The sequence below is a fragment of the Apostichopus japonicus genome, chromosome 17 (assembly GCF_037975245.1).
Source record: "Apostichopus japonicus isolate 1M-3 chromosome 17, ASM3797524v1, whole genome shotgun sequence".
NCBI lineage: Eukaryota > Metazoa > Echinodermata > Holothuroidea > Aspidochirotida > Stichopodidae > Apostichopus > Apostichopus japonicus.
This window is the reverse complement of record NC_092577.1, coordinates 12,965,477-12,989,749: the sequence shown is the minus strand read 5'-3', so window position 1 is coordinate 12,989,749 and position 24,273 is coordinate 12,965,477. Positions and strand designations below refer to the sequence as shown.

Here is a 24,273-nt window from a genome sequence, read left to right as displayed (position 1 = left end):
AAGCTTCCCCCCACTTTCCCCCCAAATGGAGTCACCAATCGATAAAAATATTGTATGGCCTATACAAAATACGAGGATTCTGCCCCACCTTCCAGATGCTTTGCCCCCTCTGCCCCCTGGATGAAACGTCTGACTACACCACTGTGTACAACACACCGTTGCAGTAGGTCACGATGTCATGTCTACGTGAGCTTCCCTACTGAGGGAGGGGGGCACCTATGGCGCTACATGTTTTCTGTTTTGTTTTTTTTTGCAAATTACTACAAGGTCACCTTTTGGCACCTTGGTAGGGAGTGGCAGTCGAGTTTCCAAGTCCAAACAGGCAAACAAGCAAAAGCTGAGCTTTCCGTGTCCAAACTCACAATTTTCCGACCCAATGTCCAGAGCTTTACCGACAGAACCAATCCGACCCTTGTTAATCTGTTTTCAGACTGAAAAATATTGTTGCCATTTAGGATCCTTTTCGTATGCCAGCCCCAGTACCTTGGTGGATGTTGTACTTGCTTCTTCTAGCACGTTGGCTTAAGTCCAAATGGAGCAAATAAAGGCACTTCACTGCCTCCAGGCTTTTCATTGCAATAAACGTGCACAAGTAGCTGATCTTAACTGTTACAAGACATGTTGTCTGCGGCGTTAGGTGAAAATATGGTCCATAGCAACAATTCACACTCATTTAATCTTTTGGGTTCTTGATATCACTGCCATACATGTTCATAATTTCCATCATATATGCACTGCAATATTCATTCAAATACCTTTGGTTGTCTCTGTCGTGCCTGCAGCCATGGATGACCTCCGACGTTTTCGTGATTTGCTCACTGGTGCGGACATCTGTTTATGAAAGACAAAAGAGAGTGACAATCGAAATATTTGAAAAGACGCTAGTGGGCATGCGAAATTCCTACTACGCTCTTCTATTGTTTCTGACCTGAAGGGTTGGCTGATCGGGTACTGTGTAACGACACATCAACACTGTACATGTCGGTTTTAATGCACTGTCTTCAGAAGTTGGAGGGGGTATAGCTATCAAAAATCGTAGAAGCATTCTGTTCCCACCCGTTATTGTATGGACAGACATCCTTCACCAAAAATTGTTCCCGTTACGCTGGGTCCCCAACCTTTGTGTTACGTCGCTGGGTGCCGTAGTAAACTAACTGGTTTGTAATTATATCATCATAAATAACATACAGCAATGCTAGCCCAATAGACAACAATGAAATGCGTTTTAGGCTTGTAGACCTACTACTGTAGGCCTACCCGATGTTCATACCCCGATCAGTATAAACTGATGAATTGAATAATTTCTCAAACTATGAAAAGTAGTTTCTGATGACAATTAGGAAGCCGTGTTGTGACACAACCCAGTAACTACTTATGGAAGTGATGAAACACTGAACAGTAATTACTGATGTCGAATATGTGACTACTAAATCCAGGGCCAGGTTTAGCGGGGCACGTGTTCAGGGACCCCCATACCAATGGGCCCAAAGTCTAGGATATAAAATTCTTCTAGTGCGACTGAAAGAGCTGTCTAGCTTAAATCTGTGTATATCTTTGCCAACTGACAATAGGTTACACTGAAAACTTAAATTGGTTCACCGACTAACATAACGTTAGTCCATCTGGTGCCTCTCCCGACTAACATAGCCTTAGTCAGTTGCTATACCGACTAATTTATTCCTTAGTCAGTTGGATTTCTTAGTCGGTCATCTTAGTCCGTCAGCTTAGTCGATCAACAATTTCTTAGTCGGTAAATGTATATTAGTCAGTTACATCAGTTGGTGACATTAGTCGGTCTTTACCGACTAATTTATATGAGCCACCGACTAGTTTATAGCAGGTTTTACATTAGTCAGGATGGTGCCTCTCCCGACTAACCTTTCTTAGTCGGTATCGACTGACTAGTTGCACTGACTAGAATCACTGAAAGAATTAAACCCGACTAGTTTCACTGACTAGCATCACTGAAAGAAAAGAGAGCAGAAGAAACACAAATAATGTGTACGTTGGCAGTATTTATTTCTGATAAAAGTTCTGATGTCTACAAAGGCTGACTTTCGACAGATAGAGAAGAAATCACTGTAAACAAAAATCTGAAAATATGATTTTATTCCAACAAAGTTAAGACAAGTTAATGGATCAAACATGAGTCGCAAAAGTATAGCACTGCACAATAATGCAAAGTTGAATCTTGGGCAAGGGTTCCTCATGACTTTCGTTTTAAAGTGGTACCCCAAATCGACACCAGTTAAGCCTTCACGAACAAAGAGTGCTTCTCTTAACTACAAATGGCCTCCCACTTGTCTTCAGGAAGCCAAAATCTGCACCATTATTGACCTGTGAACAGAAAATATGATATACGTGTAAGCACATATACAGATATAGAACATGATAACTCACATTATCATAAACATACATTTACATTAACATTTTATAACATATTGGGAGGTATACATTTAAATCTAGGTCCCTCAAATTATAAGCCAGGAATAGCAGCTTTACCAAATAATTATTAGCTTTGCACAGCATAACACCAAGTTATTTTTCAAAGCTTAATAATTATGTTAATCATGTTAATAATGATCCCAATAGACCGGGATCCCAGAGGGTTTGGTTAGCTGGGAAGGTAACCAATTGCCTTGTACATCACAATGTTCACAGTGCATTCCTGTATATGAAACCAGACGACTGGCAAACCGACTGTGGGTGTGGCTGGGATAGCAATTTTAAAGTCACCTGATAGCTAACCTAGATCAGTTTTCATGGTAACACATCAAAGTAAGTACAATGTGTCAGGTATGGCCCCAAGAGCAACAAATGGCCACTGCCAGTAATTATTGGTGGTGGGGTACCCCTGCCAGTGATCTATAATTGACCCCTCAAGGCTGACCTAGGTCAGCTCATGAGGTAACCACTTGAAACCTACTGGAAAATGTTGGTTAGGACTTCAGATACAACTGATGAGTATATCCAGTCATTTTTATTGGTGGGGTATCCCTGCCAGTAGACCCCCAAAATGCCCATCCCCCATTGACCTAGATTAGCTCATGAGGTAACCAGTTGAAAACTACTATAAAATGATTGGCAGGACTCTATATGTAAGGGATGGGCATTTCCAGTAATTTATATTAGTGGGGTCCCCTGCCAGTAGACCCCCAAAATACCCCCCCCCCCTCATTGATCTAGGTCAGCTCATGATTTAACCAGTTGAAAACTACTGGAAAATGATTGACAGGATTCTATATGTAAGGGATGGGCAGACTCTGGCAGTGGTGGCCCACCAATATAAAATACTGGAAATGCCCATCCTTACATATGAAGTGCTACCAATCATTTTCAAGTAGTTTTCAACTGGTCAAATCATGAGCTCACCTAGGTCAATGAGGAGGGGGGGGGCATTTGGGGGTCTACTGGCAGGGGACCCCACTAATATAAATTACTGGAAATGCCCATCCCTTACATATAGAGTTCTGCCAATCATTTTACAGTAGTTTTCAACTGGTTACCTCATGAGCTAATCTAGGTCAATGGGGGATGGGCATATTGGGGGTCTACTGGCAGGGGTACCCCACCAATAAAAATGACTGGCAATGCCCATCCCTTGTATCTGAAGTCCTAACCAACATTTTCCAGTAGGTTTCAAGTGGTTACCTCATGAGCTGACCTAGGTCAGCTGTGAGGGGTCAATTGTTGATCACTGGCAGGGGTACCCCACCACCAATAATTACTGGCGATGGCCATTTGTTGCTCTTGGGGCCATACCTGACACATTGTTCTTACTTTGATGTGGTTACCATGAAAGCTGATCTAGGTTAGCTATTAGGTGACTTTAAAATTGCTATCCCAGCCACACCCACCACAGTCGTTGCCAGTCGTCAGGTTTCATATACAGGAATGCATTGTGACCATTGTGATGTACCAGGCAATTGGTTACCTTCCAAGCTAACCAAACCCTCTGGACTCCCGCTCTACAGATCAGTGAAAATTTGACCAAACTTATGAAGCTTGCACGTAAATGATATACTAGACTGTTTTTTTTTAAACAGGTTATGAAAAGTATCTTTAATATCATTAAACAGTTGGGTACAATTAGTTAAACTCACTCTTCCATCTTTTTTCTCTATGGTACTTGTTCCTTTGCTTTTTGGACTCTTGGATAAACTCTTTTGTTCTGCGAAGGGTACCAATATATCATCTTAAAACATGTCTTTAAGCCTTATATAACACAGTTTTCCTCCTCTGTTGTTGCCTCCACACTGGTGTCGTACATCACAGGAAACCTCACCCTTGACTTAGATATTTGGCTTCTCAATTCCTGCTGGAAAAAAGAAATAGCAAAGTATTCATCATTTGAAAAAAAAATTAAATAAAGTTGTCACCACAAAGTTATGTGAGATTTGGTTCCACTATAGTCTCAAAAAACAATCCCAAAGTTTGAAGCAGACTGTATCAAGCTGAAAATTTGAACGAGAGTGTCATCACCATTGCAACCAGAATCAAATGCCCAGAATACAGATATAATAAAACATGGGCTAAATCTTTGTTTGTTTTTATGATCTTTAAAAATATAAAATTTTAGAAACAGAAATGCACTGAGCCAACTTATTTATAGGCCTAATCGTTTTTAGTTGTTATTTTGCTTGCTCACATAACAAGCCTGTTTAGACCTAAGCTAGGGGAGAATCAGTACTTTGTTACACTAAGTTTGTCTTTCGGTCGTTTGATTTAGTGTTACTAGTAGTACTAAAGTATATAATGGACCCGCGAAGACTAGAGAATACCCAGAGTTTTAGCGTTCTGCGTTAAACTGATCTATTATTTACGTCAATGAGTTTCATTCAATCTAGGATCAAAACGAAAAAAATAATTAATCTTAACCTTTAAACTTTGCTACTAAACAGATGTGCTTGAATTACAAATAAATGTCAAACAAACATCATAATCTACGAATCGATGCATATACATATACATAAACAGAATAATTTGAATTCGCGCAAGTGAACCCTGCACTACATTGGACAGAAAAAAAAAACGTGCAATTAGACCAAACTAAACATAATAAATTATCCGTTACTTTACGTAAAATATCAATACAAATACAACAACTTACTCTTTTGGCAGTATACTAAAAGCACATGTTAAAATAAGTAACTTCAGACTATCACGCTTTCCTGAGAAAAAACGGTTAATACTTCTTACAGTAAACAAGTCGACCGTGAAGGAATGTCGCAATTGTTTCCTGGGCGTGACCGGAAATTAAATACTAAAAAATGATAAATGAAAAGGTTAAATAGAACTGAAGCGTGCATCCTGACTGCTCGCAACATATAATACCGTTGAATAGCCAACATAAGTTGTTCAGCCTACTGTGACTGTACGTTTGAAGGTCTAGCCTTGCTTAATCAATATCACAAAGCCTACCCATATAGATTCACATGGGAAATTACAGGAAATCTTTACCAAATGAGTGTAGACTTCAAATAAATTATTGAGACTTATAGTTCCAGCATTTGTTTGGGAATAAATTAGAAGATTATGTGCCACTGTTCAATCTAGCCCAATACACACATAACACATTGTTAATTGGTGTTTAGAATGCACACTTTCGTGTTGAGAATGCACTGCAGTACCCAGTAGAAGCCTATAGGCTACTCACTGTCATTGCACTTGTGTATTGCGAAACGCCAGCGTGACAACGGTAGCGTTACACTAACCATAATACAATACTAGTGCCAGTGGCCTAACAGTTAACTTTAATTTTACCTTCGAGTTAAAGGAATAACAGGTAGGCCGATGATGGCAGTTAATACCTCCATTCTTCTAAAGACCTTCTTGGGTGATTTACGGTTGAAAGTTGCTTAGAGTGATCGTATGAAACTATGCCAAGTCCGGCAAGCTGCCGTTGCCTCTCGGTTTCCAAATTGAAGTGAATCGAATTGGGTTAAAATACATTAGTCCGTCGACACCGACTAAGCTACGATTATGGCGTAAATCGGGTGTCCGTATCGTTCTTAGTCCATGGGTTAAAATACCCTAGTCCGTCGCCACCGACTAAGCTGCGATTATATTTTCCTTAGTCAGTGTAAACTGACTAAGAAGCAGCGATGAAACGAAGATTTTTGCTAGTCCGTGTGCATTAACTAACGTTACAAACTAATTTAACGTTAGTCCGTGGCAATATTGACTAGTTTATTTTTTCAGTGTAGTAGGTGCATGTTAGTCAGGTCGATTATACCATTTTCCACAAGGAGCCAATGCCTGTTTGAAGGTCACACATAGATCCATGCCCAGGACCTCCACATTTAAAAATCCGTTCCTGACGTATTCCTAGGATCTGAGCCTAAATAGTTTTAGAGAACAAAAAATGGGTGTGGTAGGGCGGAACGGGGGTGGTTGCTAACGGGTAGATGTAGGCTATCGTAAAAGCATAAAAATATTGTCCCGCTATTTTCCATAAACAGCATTATAAAGGCCATTTTCAAAGACCTTCCTTGAATGTACTAAAAGTACAATGTGTTCGCTGCCCACCGCCCCCCCTCCCTTCCCCCGCATTTCGAACTGCCTAAATCACTAGATCAGTTTTATTCTACAACCTTGTCACACTCATGGACAGAAGATCGATTTATGGTGAACCTAATGTAGGCTATATCAGTTACAATCAAGTTGCTACCAAGCTGCACAAAGAGCCTAGCCTACGCCATAATGAGCAATTTCCGGTAAGCTGCTAGTTTATGACTAGGGCCGGATTATGATCTCTCTCAAGTTTAGTCCTAAACATTGGTAACTGCGTGCAATGTCTGGATGTCACGCAACCTGTCATTCCCCTCTACTTCCTACAAGTAAGGCTTTGAAAGAGCTAAATCTCTGACGGTCCGGGCTTAGGTTCAATATGACCTATGATTATGAATGTTCACGGAACAGGTATGCTACTTAGAAAACAGACCGATCAGACATAGCTCAATGTTTCAAGGTATACCATGTTTGCTGTTACAATCGCGTCGAATAACACAATATTTATTCAGTACCCACAAAAGCGCCTAAGAATTCAATGCCTATTTACAAGAATATTACAGATAACAGCATATAATACTTAGAAACTACCTACCTTTATAATATCCTATTCTGTGTTCGTGATAACGTGGTCACATGGTCATATAAAGGTTGCAACACTCGGAAGTTGCATGTTTGCGCTTCTTCGGATAGAGGGCAGACTTCTTGAACTAGTTGTAGGCTCTGGCCGCACCATTATCCGCACGCAGCTTGTGGTTTCAATCTCAAGTTTCGCCCATCGCGACAAACAGAGAAAGTTGCAGGTCTACTGACGTGAACAATCTCGGTCACTTTACATTTCTAATATTCGATGATATGAATCCTCAGATGTGTAAGCTCTAACAAAATAGAGCCACGACACTACTCTTTTTCCAAAGGTTTGTCTGTGATGGGGGGGGGGTGTCCCTACCCATCGAAATTTGGGGGACGTGTTCCCCTGTCCCCCTCCAACCCCCCTCCCGGATTGTCGCCCATGATAACCCAACTAATTAATGGTCCTTAATATAAAGGAAAGTCTTAGTATACATCCTACCGAAACCATAACAATGAATGAAAGCATCTTTCTGGTAAAACTTCATGAACAATAAATCGAACTTATTTGTTTTATGTATCATATAGCCGCCTCTTGTATAAACAGTATGCGCATTGATAGGACAAAATCCATTTGCTGCTTTTTCATATAGTTGTAAACACACACATTGTTATCATCAGATAATTCGCAATTACACATGCGCTAGCTTGACTGTGCATAGTGTCCGTGTAGTTCTGGTTAATTTTCAAAACTATCTCAAGTGTGAAGTTCATGCATTGTTGTGACATAAATATCCGTTTAAATTTTACAGCTTCATTGCAAACGAAATAACACTGGAATAAAGAGACGCATATGAAAACGTACTAAGCCTTTTGTTGCTTTAAACATTTTCTACATATGTGTTTTTAAAGTTTTTCTTTGGTATTGGACATAAATATTGTATTTGTCATAAACCATATTTATACAATCATCCAGCGGTAAGTGCAGCCAGTATATCCGTGGTTCTGCTAAACCGTTGCTTTAAACATTTTCTACATATGTGTTTTTAAAGTTTTTCTTTGGTAATGGACATAAATATTGTATTTGTCATAAACCATATTTATACAATCATCCAGCAGTAGGTGCAGCCAGTATATCCGTGGTTCTGCTAAACCGTTGCTTTAAACATTTTCTACATATGTGTTTTTAAAGTTTTTCTTTGGTATTGGACATAAATATTGTATTTGTCATAAACCATATTTATACAATCATCCAGCGGTAGTTGCAGCCAGTATATCCGTGGTTCTGCTAAACCGTTGCTTTAAACATTTTCTACATATGTGTTTTTAAAGTTTTTCTTTGGTATTGGACATAAATATTGTATTTGTCATAAACCATATTTATACAATCATCCAGCGGTAAGTGCAGCCAGTATATCTGTGGTTCTGCTAAACCGTTGCTTTAAACATTTTCTACATATGTGTTTTTAAAGTTTTTCTTTGGTATTGGACATAAATATTGTATTTGTCATAAACCATATTTATACAATCATCCAGCGGTAGGTGCAGCCAGTATATCTGTGGTTCTGCTAAACACTAAGTTGGAAAGAATTACTGTTGTATTCCGTACTACCCTAATTGCAGATTCTAAGCGTTGTATTATTAGTTGTGAGTAAATTATGCGTTTTGGCCAATATAAATTTAGTCACGCTCGCCAAATAGCAGCTATTTATATATATATATATATATATATATATATATATATATATATATATATATATATATATATATATATATTTATTGAACACAAAATATTTTAGGTGTACATGGAAGTATTTCAGTCCTTCTGGAAGTTAATAAATCATGCTAGGCATTACCAGTAAGTTCCAATAGTGGGACGTTGTCTTGACGCAACGGTACAATGAACATGTAGTTGGCATGTTTAGGTTTGAAAAAGGTTGATCTGCGCCATTGCTTTATGAGACTAACTCCGATTAAATAAATTTGATACATCATTTTAGGTCTAACCATTGTCTTCTCCGTCATCGTAGCCAGGATAAGTGTAGTTCGTATGTCTACCTTTGACAAATTCGCGCTTCTTCATTGCTTTATAACACATAATCCGATTAACGAATTCTGCTAGCAAAACTTGATAATGGTGTGCTCAATTAGCTACTGATTTCGATCCATCTCAATTTGCATATCGCGCAAACAGATCAGTTGAAGATGCTATTGCCATATGGATACATGAAACTTTTGCCCATTTGGGAAAAAAATGTTCCTACGCCTGAGTACTTTTTATTGATTACAGTTCTGCCTTTAATACTATTACTCCTTCGCGGTTACATTTTAAATTATTGGAACACCTCAACTTCCCTGCGTGTATTTGTGATTGGATTTAAGATTTCCTTCTATGTAGCAGACAAACTGTTAGAGTAGGCAACATTCATTCAGCATCTATTGTTTTCAACACTGGTACTCCTCAGGGTTGTGTATTATCACCGCTATTGTACTCTCTGTTAACCTACGATTGCAGAGCCGCCGATCAGAACTCACGAATCATCAAATTTGTAGACGTCACTACAGTGACTGGTTTGATTATCAACGAAGATGAAAGTGGCTACAGTGACGAAGTGGATCCCTTGGTGAAATGGTGCACCGATAACAACTTGATTCTGATTGTGGACAAAACTAAGGAATTAATTGTGAACTTTAGACGAAACACAAATACAAAGGACCCTATCATTATTAATGGATATGTTGTAGAACAGGTAAACGCATTTAAGTTGCTAGGCACGTTTATTATGGACAACTTATCATGGAAAAAATACTGATGAGATATTGAAAAAGAGACGACAGAGACTATTCTTTTTGCACGCTCTAAAATCGTATGGTGTCAGTCAGAATATTTTAATTAATTTTTATCGTGCTATTATTGAAAGTATTTTAAATTTAAACATTTATGTCTGTTTTGGTCGCGCAAGTAAGAATGATCTAAGGAAACTAGAATCTGTCATAAGAAACGCGGAGTGCCTCATTGGCACAGGCCTACCGTCCCTTCACTTACCCTACCAGGAGCGAACATTAAAACGTGCTGCAACTTATATTGAATGATGATTACCACCCAACAACTGATTATTTCAAGTTCCCGCCTTCAGGAAAAAAAATACGTACTTTTAAGGGTTCTAAAAGATTGACTGACAGTTTGTATCCTTCTGCTGTGAAGATATCCAATGCGCAACAAAACCGTTAAACAATACTTAACTTTGTAGACTTAATTTAGGATATGAGGGCATTCATTTACATATTTTTTTACGCTTCAATATTTTGTAGGTACATTTGATATTGTGTTCATCTTATTATTTTATAAGAACGTTTTCATATCTATGTGCATTATTATAGGTCTTATTTGTTGTTTACACTTTTTAATGTCTTGAGCTCTTGTTATCAACCAATTTCCATTATATTTATATATGATTCGCTGAATAAATATCGATCTATCTGTGTGACTGACGGGTGAGTCGGAGAGTAAGTGTACATTTAAGGGGATACTATAGGGAACATAATATGCGAAGAGGGGAATGAGGAGGGTGGAGTTAATGCGGGTACAAAAACAACCTGCATGTGAGTGTGTGTGTGTTCGTGGGAGAGTGAAGTGTATGGAATTGCCAGTAGAGAGAATAATGTTTTGGTCAACTCTTCCTAAACTGTTAGGCCAATGGTCAATGGATATCATATTTATTACATGCATGCCGGGATATATGATTTATTGTCATCTACTACTTGCATCTATTTAGGGTCAAATATTGCAGGAAAAACTAGTTCATTACGGCCATTAAGCGTATGCCAAAAAAATAATTCAAACGATAATGTTAGCGAAATTTAAGGGGAATTTTTTTCTTTAACCGGGATTTCGATATGCTGCAAGCTTAGTGGTTGTATTCGTAAGCATAACTTGTGGTGCATTACCGGCTTCTAACGCTATTATCCATTCAAGGGTCAGAGGTCACGAATCCCAAGGCCTATTCATAAGTAGTATTTATTACCATCTATAGGAATTGCGATCGACGTACCAACTACTCAACTCAAGGACAATAAGACTATCGAACTACATACCTATACGATTTACGATCGCCACGAGTTGTGATTTGAATGAGCGAAGACGTGAGTCATAGTAAACTTGAGTTAAACAAACACGAATTGCATACAATAATAGTTACGATTTTATTTTCTAAAACTTAATAATGCAGATGGAAGTAAAATAGTAATCAATGAAGATTTTAAAAGTAATAATGTTGATCATAGTGTGACACCATTTTAAATGTGGATCAATGCAGTTAGTTGGTTTCTCTGCGTATGTACCATTATTGTGAAACCAGCAAAGAATTTTCCAGCAGTTGGTCATCACTGTACAAAATTCCCCGTAACCACAGTAACACTCCCATCCGTAGATTCAAACTTGTTGACCAAGCACAATATTACTGATGTAACATAAATAAACGACGGCGAGCCACTGATACGCTGATAATGATTTCTATGTGGCGTAAAAGGAAATGCACCGTTGGGATGTTGTCTTTACAAAGGAGTCAATTTTTCATTTTTGTAAACTAAGTGTGGTGTAAAAGATTCCTTCCAACATGTACTGAACCCAATACTCCTTTATCTCATTCACGTGTATTGTGTAAGAATAATATATGTGTAGGTTTAAGATGATAACGTTATAATGGCAAGTTCATAGCGCTCTCAATTGGGCATATATTTATAAAAGTAGGTATTATACAGCTTATAGCGGGATGTATCATACAATAAAATATTGTCAATTAGTACTTTAGTACACAAAAAATGAAAACAAAAGAATAGATAGAATAAACGACCAAGGCGAATACCAACAATGAACTAGATAAACCAATATGATAGCGAATGGTATTGGAATAGAGAGCTCTTTCATACCGCGACAAGGATTTGTAAAGCAATGATCATATTTTTGAGTGGCTTAAAACATCTGGAGGATTTGTAAAGCGTGTGATGAGTTGTTACGCAAAAGTTATTAACAAATAACGATTGAATATTTGAAGTTTCTTTTCAGATGTTTACAATGGTTTGCTAAGAAAGTCTCTCGGTGCAAACTGAATCTACAATAACTGTTGACATGCTAGAAGGGTAACTTACGGTGAAAATAAAAGTCACATGGATAAAGTTCCAACATGTCAATAGATCATTCGAGTTAAACTCAGGTTGGATATTATACGTCGTGTATTTGTGTGACTTCAAAGCGTTTTGAAATGCGGCAATGTGAAGAACGGCTGTAAACATAGATTGGGTGTCTGTAAGTATCGGTATTTAGGAGATGAATTTGCATTACTTGATGAGGACACGAGTCACACCACTACATGTATAATATTATAGGCTAGTGCTGACAACCGGTGAATTCTTTTTTCTAGGGCCAATGGGGTTATCGATGTGATAGTGAATTAAGACATTTGCTTTGCTAATTCTTTTGTATACGCGAACTTCGATGCGCTTTCGTCCGTGATAATGAAAACCAATTGTCAAATGTTATATTAGAAACATATAAATTAATGCATAAATACAAGTATGAAAATCTTACATACATTGGATAACTAACACCGGCAAGGTTTAAGTAGCGTAAAGCTAACTGTATACCAATACTCATCAGTAATACATGGACGTGAATTATGTGGCTCACGATGCTGCTAAACCATTCATCTTGTTCATGCGTAGTTAAGGTTTATACGGTCTTTGGTATTTTCAAAGCGTTCACATTACTTACCTCTTGAAGCCTCGGTTTCTTTACTTGAACCCTCTTGGTTTCCTTAAAAGGTAAAAGAAATAAGCGTTAACCATGAACCAATTTTTCTCACCAAAGATTTTCATGCGAGGGAAACAACGGGTACTGACCTCTCACTTACACCCAACAGATATGCATCGTACACGTAGTCCCTTCATGTGCAAATTAATGGTAACGAATTGTCCTTACTATTAAGGAATGTATCTGTTTTGCATCCTACCGAAAGAAGGATCAAATAATATATTTTTGGTGACACATGAAGTAAAACCTTATGAACTGAATTGTTCCATGTTATTGAGAAGTTAAACAATTACCATGAATGAAATTATCTTTCAGGTCAAAATCCATGAACCGTTTATCGACTTTATTGGTTTTATGTGACATAAAGCCGCTTCTTGTGTAAGCAGTGTTCGCATTGAGAAGACACAACTCCATTTCTGCTCGTTATTATAGTTGCCAACACACACACAGTAGTTACAAATAAATGCAGTTGTACATGCGCTAACATGGCAGTCCATAGTGTCCGTGTTGGTTGATGTTATCTTCAAAACTGTCTCAACTGTACATTTAATGTAAAATAATGCCTAGTTGATGTTAAACTGATGCATTGTAATTCAAATATCAGTATGCATCAAGCATCAATCTGGATCAAGAACAATTAGGGATGTTGCGTAAAATCATTAAAAAATGACTCTAGGCAGAATTTAGTGATATTTCTTAGCCCACGCAAATAGATAACTACAGGTACTTATAATTTTTCTACTGCTACACAGTATCGTTTTCGTGGTTAACCTTTGCCCACTGGGAGATACTAAGGAAATGTAAACACATAGATTGTAAACCGAACTTCCTTTCTCTGAATTTCTGGCTTTTGCATATCAAGTAGGTTTATTTAAGAATAGGTCAACTTGGAAACTGGAACGCTCTGTACTTATTCATTTGATGTAGTGTTACAATATAATAAATGTGGGCAGCTTTCATTAAAATAATACAAATGCAAGCGAAAAGCATTCTGAACATATCATTTTGATAGGTGAAACTACTTCATCCCCCTACATGTTTGGTATTGAAACACTTAACGTACTACACACTGACTAGGTTTGTCCGAAATTTGTTTTTAACGCCAGCGACACAATGATACATTTCAGCCCGGAAAACGGAATTTAAGTCCAGACATAAAAATGCAATTGAAAATAGACTCATCACCAGATAATTTACAGTTGCACATCGGTAGCATGTTTGTGCACAGTGTCCGTAAAGGTCGGGTTCATCTTTAAAAATTGCCTCAACTGAAGATGTAATGCAGTGTTACGCCTAGTTGATACGATATTAATGCATTTTTAAAGCAATCTTATGTATGCATGCAACTTCAATCGGGATTCACATCATGGTTTTAGCATAGCAAAGCCAAAACACAATTACTGTACCAACGACATGCGTGCTTCTGTTTGCGATAGTTTTCGTGCGATGCTACTGCGTTTGGTTCACATAGACAACTTGGATGGGGTTTTTTTTTCTGTTGGTGTCTTTAATGAATTGGACCTATGACGTAGATAATACCATTGTTCCAGTGTTTACGACATAAAAGCTACACTCATAAGTTATATTTGTTTCCTCGTCATTTGTATCATATTTAACTAGATGATAATCATGAGATGATAATTTTGTTTCGTAAGGCATCGTAATATCAACTGCATTTGTTTTTCATGTTACCTTCTTCTTGCTTCTTCTCGACCTCTATCTTTACCTCATCCTCCGCATCCTCATCGTTTTCCTCCTCTTGCTTTTTAACCTGATCTGTATTGTTCAAAGTTATTTATAAGTTAAGCAATTACCATCAATGAAAGCATCTTTCAGATAAAAATTCATGAATAATTTATCGAGTTTATTGGTTTTGCATTTTTAATACATTGTTATGTTTTATATTCAAATCAGTTGCGTAATTGATGTATTTTATTAGATGAGAATCATGAGATGATAATTTTGTATCGTAAGGCATCGTAATATCAACTGCATTTGTTTTCATGTTACCTGTTTCTTGCTGCTCCTCGACCAGTATCTTTACCTCATCCTCCTTCGTTTTATCGTTTGCTTCCTCTTTTGGTAAAACCGGATCTGAATTGTTTATATCTATTGGAAATTTAAGCAATTAACATGAATGAAAGTATCTTTCAGGACAAAATTCATGAACAATTCATCAAGTTTATTGGTTTATGTGTTTAGCCGATTCTGGAATAAACAGTATGCGCACTAAGTGGACTAAACTCCATTTTGTGCTTGCTTATATAGTTGTTAATACACATATATATAGTCATCACCAGATAATTGCAAATTGTAAATTTAATGTACTATTATGCTTAATTGAATCAAAACATGCGTTTTTAATTCATCGTTATCTTTTTTATTCAAACAAAGTTGCCGTAAAATCCTTAAAAAATGACTTTAGCCAGAATTTCGACTTCATATTTCAAAGCCCACGTAAGTAGATTACCACGAGTGTTGATGTTTTAACAGTTATATAGTTTCGGATCCGTGGTTTAATTTTGCCCACTGGGAGAAACTTACTAATGATAATAAACCCACAACGAGTTAACCAAACTTCCTTTCTCTAAATTTCTCACGATGCTGCTAAAACCATTAACCTTGTTCCTGCGCAGTTATTGTTACTACGACCCTTGCTTTTTCGAAAGCATTCATATTAATTACTTTGTGTAGAATTGGGCCCTCCATGTGGAACCTCTAGTATTTCTAAAAAAGGTAAAAGAAATAAGTTTAACCATCTTTGTCATCAAAGCTTGTCATGCGAGAGGCACAACGGGCACTGACCTCTCATTTACACGAAACAGATATGTATAGTACATGTAGTCCCTACATATGCAAACTAATAGTAATTAATTGTCCTTACTATAAAGGAATGTATCTTTTTGCACCTTACCGAAACTAGGATCAACTATTGTCGGACCATGAATGTAAATCCCGCAGAGCAACACCAAAAGAAAACATAATATTTGTGTGTGTAAATTAACCTGAATATTAAGGGTAAATGAAAACACATCGTGTGTACCATTACGAGAAGTAATGGTGAATGTAAATCACGCAGAGCGACACCCAAATGGGTACATGTACCATTTGTGTGTGTAAATTCACCCGCTTTTTATGGGGTAATTAAACACATCGTGTGTAAAATTACGAGAAATCAAAGGTAAATATACATCCCGCACAGCGACATCCAACTTGGTACATATACTATTCATGTGTGTTCATTGACCCGCATTTGATGGGGTTATAAAACACATCTTGTTTGAAAGTACGAGACAATTACAAGGGTAAATGAAAATCCCGCACAGCGAACCCCAAATTGGTACATATACCATTCGTGTGTGTAAATTAAAATTAAAATGTAAAATTACGCACCTCGGCGGTTGTTCAGATCGTAAAAACTTGTGTAAAGTACATCACAAATAGATACAATTTTTACTAGTACAAAAATACCCCCTAGGGGTGCAACTATGCAGGATTTACATTTACCTTTTTTTTTTGTAAATAAGCCCTTTCAGTTTTTACAGTGCTTAAGTAAAGTGTTAAATGTTATGTATTATGTTGTTATATCCCCATCATATCACTTGAAGCAGGTGTTTCCTTGCCTTTTTGTCTTAAGAGTAACTATTTACTTCCTGCTCCTGAGTTTTTCACCCCTCACCCACAATTTGCCTTAATTCCATGTAATAATCATGCTAAACTTCATATGACAACATGTTGCATGTCATGTGTATACAAATGTGTTTAGATATACACTCTAAACGCAACCTGGTGAAATTACACCAGTTTATATGCCACCCTCCATATCCTGGTTGTTTTCACCAGGTATCCTGGTGAATGAAATGTAAACAAAATCCTGGTAGAAATAACCAGGAAAACCTGGTTAAATTTCCTGTTACCACTATCCTGGTTAATACCAATGGGTATTCACCTCATTCCTGGTTAAAATAACCAACAATTCCTGGTTGATGTGACTACTATCCTGGTTAATATCAAAAGTATTCCACCTCTTTCCTGGTTAAGTCAACCAAAATTTCCTGGTTGGTGCTAATAATATCCTGGTTAATATCATAACATGTTCCACCTCTTTCCTGGTCAAATTAACCAACCTTTTCCTGGTTGGTGTTAATACTATCCTGGTTAATATCACAGAATGTTCCACCTCTTTCTGGTTATTTTTATCCTGGTTGATGTCACCATTATCTTGGTTAATATAAAAGAATTGTTGACCTCATTCCAGGTTAAATTACCACTTTCCTTGAAAATTAAATTGGCTATCCCACCTCATTCTCCATTTTAGTTGCAATGCATTCAAATTGTAAAAATAGCAAACCATAAATTATAACCAACATAATTAATGCTACTGATAGTTTTCTTCGCAGAACATGCAGCGGCATCAGCCCGTGCTGTCGTTTCTTGGGAATTCTCCGAAACAACATAGGTGCAGCCAGTATATCCGTGGTTCTGCTAAGTTAAGTTGGAAAGAATTGCTGTTGTCTAATTTACTACCCAAGTTGCATATCATAATACGTATTATTTGTTGTGAGTAAAGTATGCATTTTAGCCAGTATTGTTTTAGTCGCGCTCGCCAAATGGTAGCTATTTAAAGATAGACAAAAAAAGTTGTCCATTGAAGTGTTTCAGTCTCGCTGGAAAATTAAAACATCATGTTAAGACTTACCGTTAATGACGTTAGAGACGCTAAGAAGCCGCTTATTGGACCCGTGGTCATTGTCCTTCGCTTTGGAACTGATTCGCGACCCCATTTCTTTATGAGACTAACTCCGATTAACGACTTTAGCTTGCGGGACTTGACAATGTTGTGTTCAACTAGGCTAAGAAGCAACTGATGAAAAATAAAGGTCAGATGCAATGTATTAACATATAACGTCTTAGTTATAATATTTTATATACAGTACAACAATAGTTATACTGTATATATGTGATATATGTAAATATGGATAGCTGTTGATACACATGTAACATCGACCACCAAAAGTTCACGATAAAGCTTACAAGACACAAAATAGAAAATTTACATTACTGGTATACATTAAAACTACTATAACATGAGTTTAAATTAGGATACAAATAAACAAGAATACAAGATATATTAATCAACATTGTTTTCAGTGCGAAACAAGGACGTGGCTATTTTACTAGTGAGAGCATTAATGTTTAATTTTACATTACCTAGAAACACAACATGATTACTTCTCAAAAAGTACAAAAAAACGTTTGACAGTGCCTTAAACGTTGTGAATAATAACTCATATCGATCGATATGCAATTTTTAACGATATGTGAGCTAATCTGATGTTTGTCAGCTTTTATAATGTGCCAGTGAAAGTATTTTCGACGATAATATTATGATCGCGGCTGAACCTCGTTTCGATAAGGTTAGCGCTGTTAGTGCGAGTCATTGTGTTGGCTGTAGCAAGATTGCTCTATTGGGTAAAGGTAATCGTTGCAATGGATATTGTTGCACCGTCGTGTGAAGTAGCTTTCATGTGGTGACATTCTGTGAATGAACCATAAAAAAAAACAGAGCGACTGTTTGCTCTCCAAGGCGTGCACGACACAGAGTTTTGCCCCTCAATGAGCTATTAACTATTACGTTGGTATTCCATTGGGCAATTCAAGCGGTTCATTGGTTTATTACATTGCTAACTTGAAAAATGTTTGCATAGAATTTTGTGCAAACGCTACAGCTGTGACCTTGTGCGATTTCAAGTTGATGAACATTGTACCAATTGTTCTCATTACAAACATATTTAAGATATACTTATCCTAAGGTGAAGGCATATATCATATAAGTAGAGTAACTCCTGTTAAATTTCACAAAATGAAAAGATTTTGATATTAATTTATATAAATTTACATTAAGATGACCGTCTGTTCATTACTAAGTTTTTAGCCAAAAGTGAATTGAAATAAAATTGGAAAATTAATGTATTAAAAGTAAAATAGCACACTATAGCTACGATGTATGTGTATTTCAATAACTGGTAGAAGAGATGTGGAGAGTTATTTACCGTTCTACCATCTCCTTGATGTAATGGCGCTGTATACAGTTGAGTACAATCAGAGGGAAATTCAAAAAAGACAATGGAGCAGCCGTAACTTGTTTGTAGGTTACACTCTCATGAGAAAGCCACCAACCTTCAGAAAATTAAATGTTTACAACAAAGCGAAGCTTGCCTTGTATTCCATCATTGTATGTAATGTGCAGCGGATGAACAAATGTACTTCATCAATATTTCTTTGAAATTAGTAATAAAATTGCTGACACGTCATTTCCTGGTATGACTGACGGGTTATTGCAACAACTATCTGACGTAGTGTTTTACCATTTGCGTTAGTATGTCGATATCCTACATGAACATTTTTAGACAAAATATAAAAGCAAAGGAATACAAAATATTGCTTTCTTGTTTTACATAAGACCGGGCATCCATAACATGCATTTTTCTTTATGAGAAATAAATGTGAATTTGGAATTGCCTTTAACATCTTTCGTCTGGGTATCGACCCGATACCAATAAGTGACTGCTATAGCACGCACACCACACTATATAAGATGAATTTTAACTTCGAATTGCAAATCTGTGAACGCTTAGGGTAAAAATAACAGGTGTCAGTCAACGAACAGCTCAGACTGAATTACTGAATTACACTAACACTTATGATGTCAATTAGCACTGTACAGCAAAAATCATACAAGGGATCATTGGAACACTGTTGGTAGGTGCCGTACAACAGATCTAATAGTACAAACTTAAATGTTGCAAATACGTTCTTTTTTACACATGTCAGCAACAACAACGATAGAATTGGCTAGGCTTACGATAATTTCCAGGTATGTGCTGAGAGCACGAAATTACTAAGCAATTACTAACCTAACTTATGACAACTCTAGACCACGACATATTCATTTTTGGCTGTTAGACGCCTTGACTTAGTGACCCATGATTATTTGAGAGCTGTGATGATAAGTTTAGATAACATAATTCCAGATTACTTGTAATTTCGGCTGAAAAACAACAAAGAAGCATTTAACTGCCGATTCGGTTAGGCTGATATACACTAAAAAAGGTCGGATACAATTTGATTTAGTTAAACGAAAACTAATGATTCTTCGCTCATTGTACAATAGGTCAGAAGTGCAATGAGGTTACTTGCCAAAGGCTAGCTACTATTGCTAACGTTATGTTACAATAGACAAGCTATGTTCGCAGAACAAGCAGCGGCATCAGTCTTTGCTGTTGTTCATTTGGAAATTCTTTGAAACAGCATAGGTGCAGCCAGTATATCAGTGATTCTGCCACATATAACTACCTGATGTTGAAAGACTTGGCTGTTGTATTCTGTATTACTCCAATTGCAGAGACTTAAGCGTTGTATTATTAGTAGTGAGTGAATTATGTGTTTTGGCAATATAATTTTAATAACATTCGCAAAGTGGCAGTGATTTAAAAGGAAAACAAGTTCAAATTGCCATTGAATTGCTTCAGTTTCGCTGAAAGTTGATACATCATGTTAGGCCTTACCTTTGTCGTCTATGTTATTGTTACCAGTATTAGTGTAGTTCGTATGTCTTTACATATGCCTTTACTTACTTTGTCATATGCATACAATTTTAGTTCCAATTGTTATCAAACCCACTGAAGCAAGATATGTAAATATGGAGAGATGTTAATACACTAAACCTGTAACATCGCCTACCAACAGCAACACCAAAAAACAGCATCATTGACATACAATGAAACTGCTATAACAATTGTCAAACTTAGGATACAAATTTAAAAGAGTACACAAATATATCAATCTACATTGTTATCAGTGCGAAACAAGGGCGTAGCTATCTTATTGTTTGATTTTACATCACCTAAGAACAGAGAAAATTATTTTTCAAAAAGTGAAAACAACCGTGTTGGCCGTATTTAAAACGCTGTAAATTGTAATTCATTTCGATCGATATGATATTCCTAACGTTTTTAGAGCTAATTTGATGTTTTGACAGCTTCTCTAATATTCCAGTTAAGAAATATCGACGATACAATTAGGATTGAGTGAGTGTTGCTTCTCTATGCGCTTTACAACTAACGCGTTACATTCCATTAGGCAATTCAAGCAGTTTGTAGTTTATTACATTGCTCACAATACTTGAAGTATGTTTGTACTAAAGTATAGCGAGCAAATGCTACGACTGTGATCTTTGTGCGATTTCAAGTTGATGAAAATACCCAAATACCTATTACGGTGTATGTGTATTCCAATAACTGGTAGAACATAATAGAGAGAGATTATCAGTTCTACCATCTGCTTGATGTAATGGCGCTATATTTCATTTTCATTATTGTTTCCTTCCAGTTCCCACATTTGCACTTCATAACTTGGTCACATGACTGGCGTTACCTTGCAATTTTATCGAAATTCAAGACAAGATATTTGTCAAGTCCTTTCAATATAATTTACGTTTAGAGGACATCGGGAGAGTTGATTTTTTTGTTGGGTTTCTGCGTCCAGGCTAGTATTGTTTCAATGAGCCTGGCAGCAATATAGATGGCACCCAAAGGAGCTGTCATATTCCTCCATGCACAATTGTGGATTGTGCTAAGGTAAGCATGTTGTTATATTTTGCACATCTAGACACACGGACATAGCACTTTGGGGCTTCCTCTGCAACGTGTTAAAAATATAAACCAGTAAAGTGACAATGAACTCTTACCCAAAGTCTGGAATATCGTAATTGAAACAAAGTTAATAAGCAATCCTGCTTTGACAGCAGACTGAAAAATGCATATTTTACTACATAATCTTACGTACAGAGAAAAGAAAATTATACTTAAATCTTTGCGCAAACAAAGACTCAACTTCACACGGAAATCTATCTCTTTAATACTACTTCCATCGTGAATACCTTAAAAGAGTTAATTTATGGAACGCCAAAAGGACCACAGTGACATGTACCACTACTAATTTGACATGTACTACTACTAATTCGAAGTGTACTACTACTAATTTGAAGTGTAATACATGCAAAATGTCGCGTACTACTACTAATTCGAAGTGTACTACATCAAAAATGTCGCATACTACTTCTAATTCGAACTGTAGTAATACTAATTTGAAGTGTACTACATCTAAAATGTCGCGTACTACTACTAATTCGAAGTGTACTACATCTAAAAAGTCACGTACTACTACTAAATTGGAGAGATGGCGCTATTCACAATCTTTCCGATACCATGTCATCGAGTTGCGCATCTGCATTAAAATAATGATGAAGAAAACATTCTTCAATACTCTGTTGATTCAAATGTCTATTTTACAGTTTATACCTTTAAGGTCTGTGGCAAATATAGAAAATATAGTACACCAGTTTTTAACTCTTAAAATTGTAATACACATTATTATTCACAAGCAGCAATTTCCCCGTCATTGAAATGTCAAGAATGCTTTTGATTCCCCAGCTGTGCCAAACTATATGCTATTTTCTATATTTGCCACAGACCTTAAAGGTATAAACTGTAAAATAGACATTTGAATCAACAGAGTATTGAAGAATGTTTTCTTCATCATTATTTTAATGCAGATGCGCAACTCGATGACATGGTATCGGAAAGATTGTGAATAGCGCCATCTCTCCAATTTAGTAGTAGTACGTGACTTTTTAGATGTAGTACACTTCGAATTAGTAGTAGTACGCGACATTTTAGATGTAGTACACCTCGAATTAGTAGTAGTACGCGACATTTTACATGTATTACACTTCAAATTAGTAGTAGTACACTTCGAATTAGTAGTAGTACATGTCAAATTAGTAGTGGTACATGTCACTGTGGTCCTTTTGGCGTTCCATATTAATTAACCTATTTATATGTCTACTTGAAAAAGTATATGTATAGTTATGTTAAAAGTAAGTCTGTTTAGGCCTCAAATTATAACACGTTATAATTACTAGAAGTTTCAAAATGTACTTTCCTGGAGGTCTTTACTCTCCAAATTGTTAGACATTCTAAATGAACTGAATGTCCCAGTGAGTTAAATTTCTTCCAAGGTGGTAATACAAATAGTTTTTGAATCTCTCTGAAGATCTCTGAACATTGGTCATTGTAGGAGAGTTACTGATGTACAAACAGACAGGCATATACATTGGATAGCACACAATCCTGTTACACAAGTTGTGGAGGAATCTTATCAACAGCATCTCCTTAGTAGGATATGATATCCCCACAATTAAGTGTGTTGTAAAATATATCTGTGTTGTGCTGTACGTACAGGCTTAACACTGATCCAAGTAAACCATTCATGCATTCTTTCTAGTGGACTATGGTGACAATACTGTACACATATCTGCCTCCACTAATCGTTAAGGTGTCAATCATTTACCCTGTGTCATATACTCATGGTGGACTGTGAATCAGAATATATCTCTTTAAATCATAGTTCAGATGCAAACCTTTGTGTTCATGAAGCAAATACAGAAGGATATGAGATTCCCACATCATACTGTCACTTTGATCCTTAAAAGGTAATTTACCTGTGTATATTTGCCCTGAGGGATAATAAATGTTATCTTTTTAAAAGAAAATGACAAACCTTACCCTTTAAGAAAGGTGATGTTATGATGCAAATAGCCTGTACTGCTACTACTGACAAACTTTGCATTTCTCAAAAGAAATCATATGAAGCCAGGAAAAAACATATTCCTATAAGTCTTTATAGTCCTCCCATTTCTGTGGTACTTAGAGGATAATATACCTGTTTATATTCTCCCTGAGAGAATAATATGTAAGACCTGTCTTAAAAGGATACACATAAGTTTTCGACACATGTGATGTTCTGTAATGATGCATCAACCTGGAGTGATATTTCTATATGCCAACATCACCTTTCTTTAACACCTTTCTCTAAAAGCCAACAGTCCACGAGTACATGACTATGGAAATATCATGCAGCTAGTATTAATACCTACTGAAGGGATGTCTTCCCTAAAGTGAACATATCCTTTACTACAATTGTGGTCCTTCCAAAAGGTAGATATGCTCTCGGCTCAGGGGTAAATTAAAACTAAGGTAGACGGTTCATCATCCGATGTTATTCCTGCATATGCTTTCTCTCCATTTGCAATATTTTCAGACTTGTTGACTTCATTCATTACGTTTGTTTTGAAAGTCTTCTTATCAAGGCCAAAGATTTCATGAACATCAAGGAATTCTAAAATATCCCTGCGACCTAAGTAAATAACAAAGAAAAACAAGGATAAGATATTTGGGATAAGATGTTCGATGCGTCTTAGAAAATGTTGGTAAAAACATATAGGCCAAGCATAAAATGTTGTTACAAAGCCAAACTATTCT

The 24,273-nt window shown here is 36.7% G+C and overlaps 1 protein-coding gene across 1 annotated transcript in view; it reads right to left on the bottom strand.

Moving 5' to 3' along the window:
- LOC139984942 (uncharacterized) overlaps positions 1-24,273 on the bottom strand; it is a 113,616-nt gene that overhangs the window by 48,085 nt on the left and 41,258 nt on the right. The window contains exons 2-5 of the mRNA XM_071999094.1: positions 17,589-17,753; positions 14,900-14,998; positions 14,582-14,665; positions 12,851-12,892 (exon numbers count right to left, since the gene is read on the bottom strand). Coding sequence (XP_071855195.1) covers positions 12,851-12,892; positions 14,582-14,665; positions 14,900-14,998; positions 17,589-17,673 — 310 coding nt within the window. The 5' untranslated portion in view covers positions 17,674-17,753. The remainder of the gene's footprint in view (positions 1-12,850; positions 12,893-14,581; positions 14,666-14,899; positions 14,999-17,588; positions 17,754-24,273) is intronic.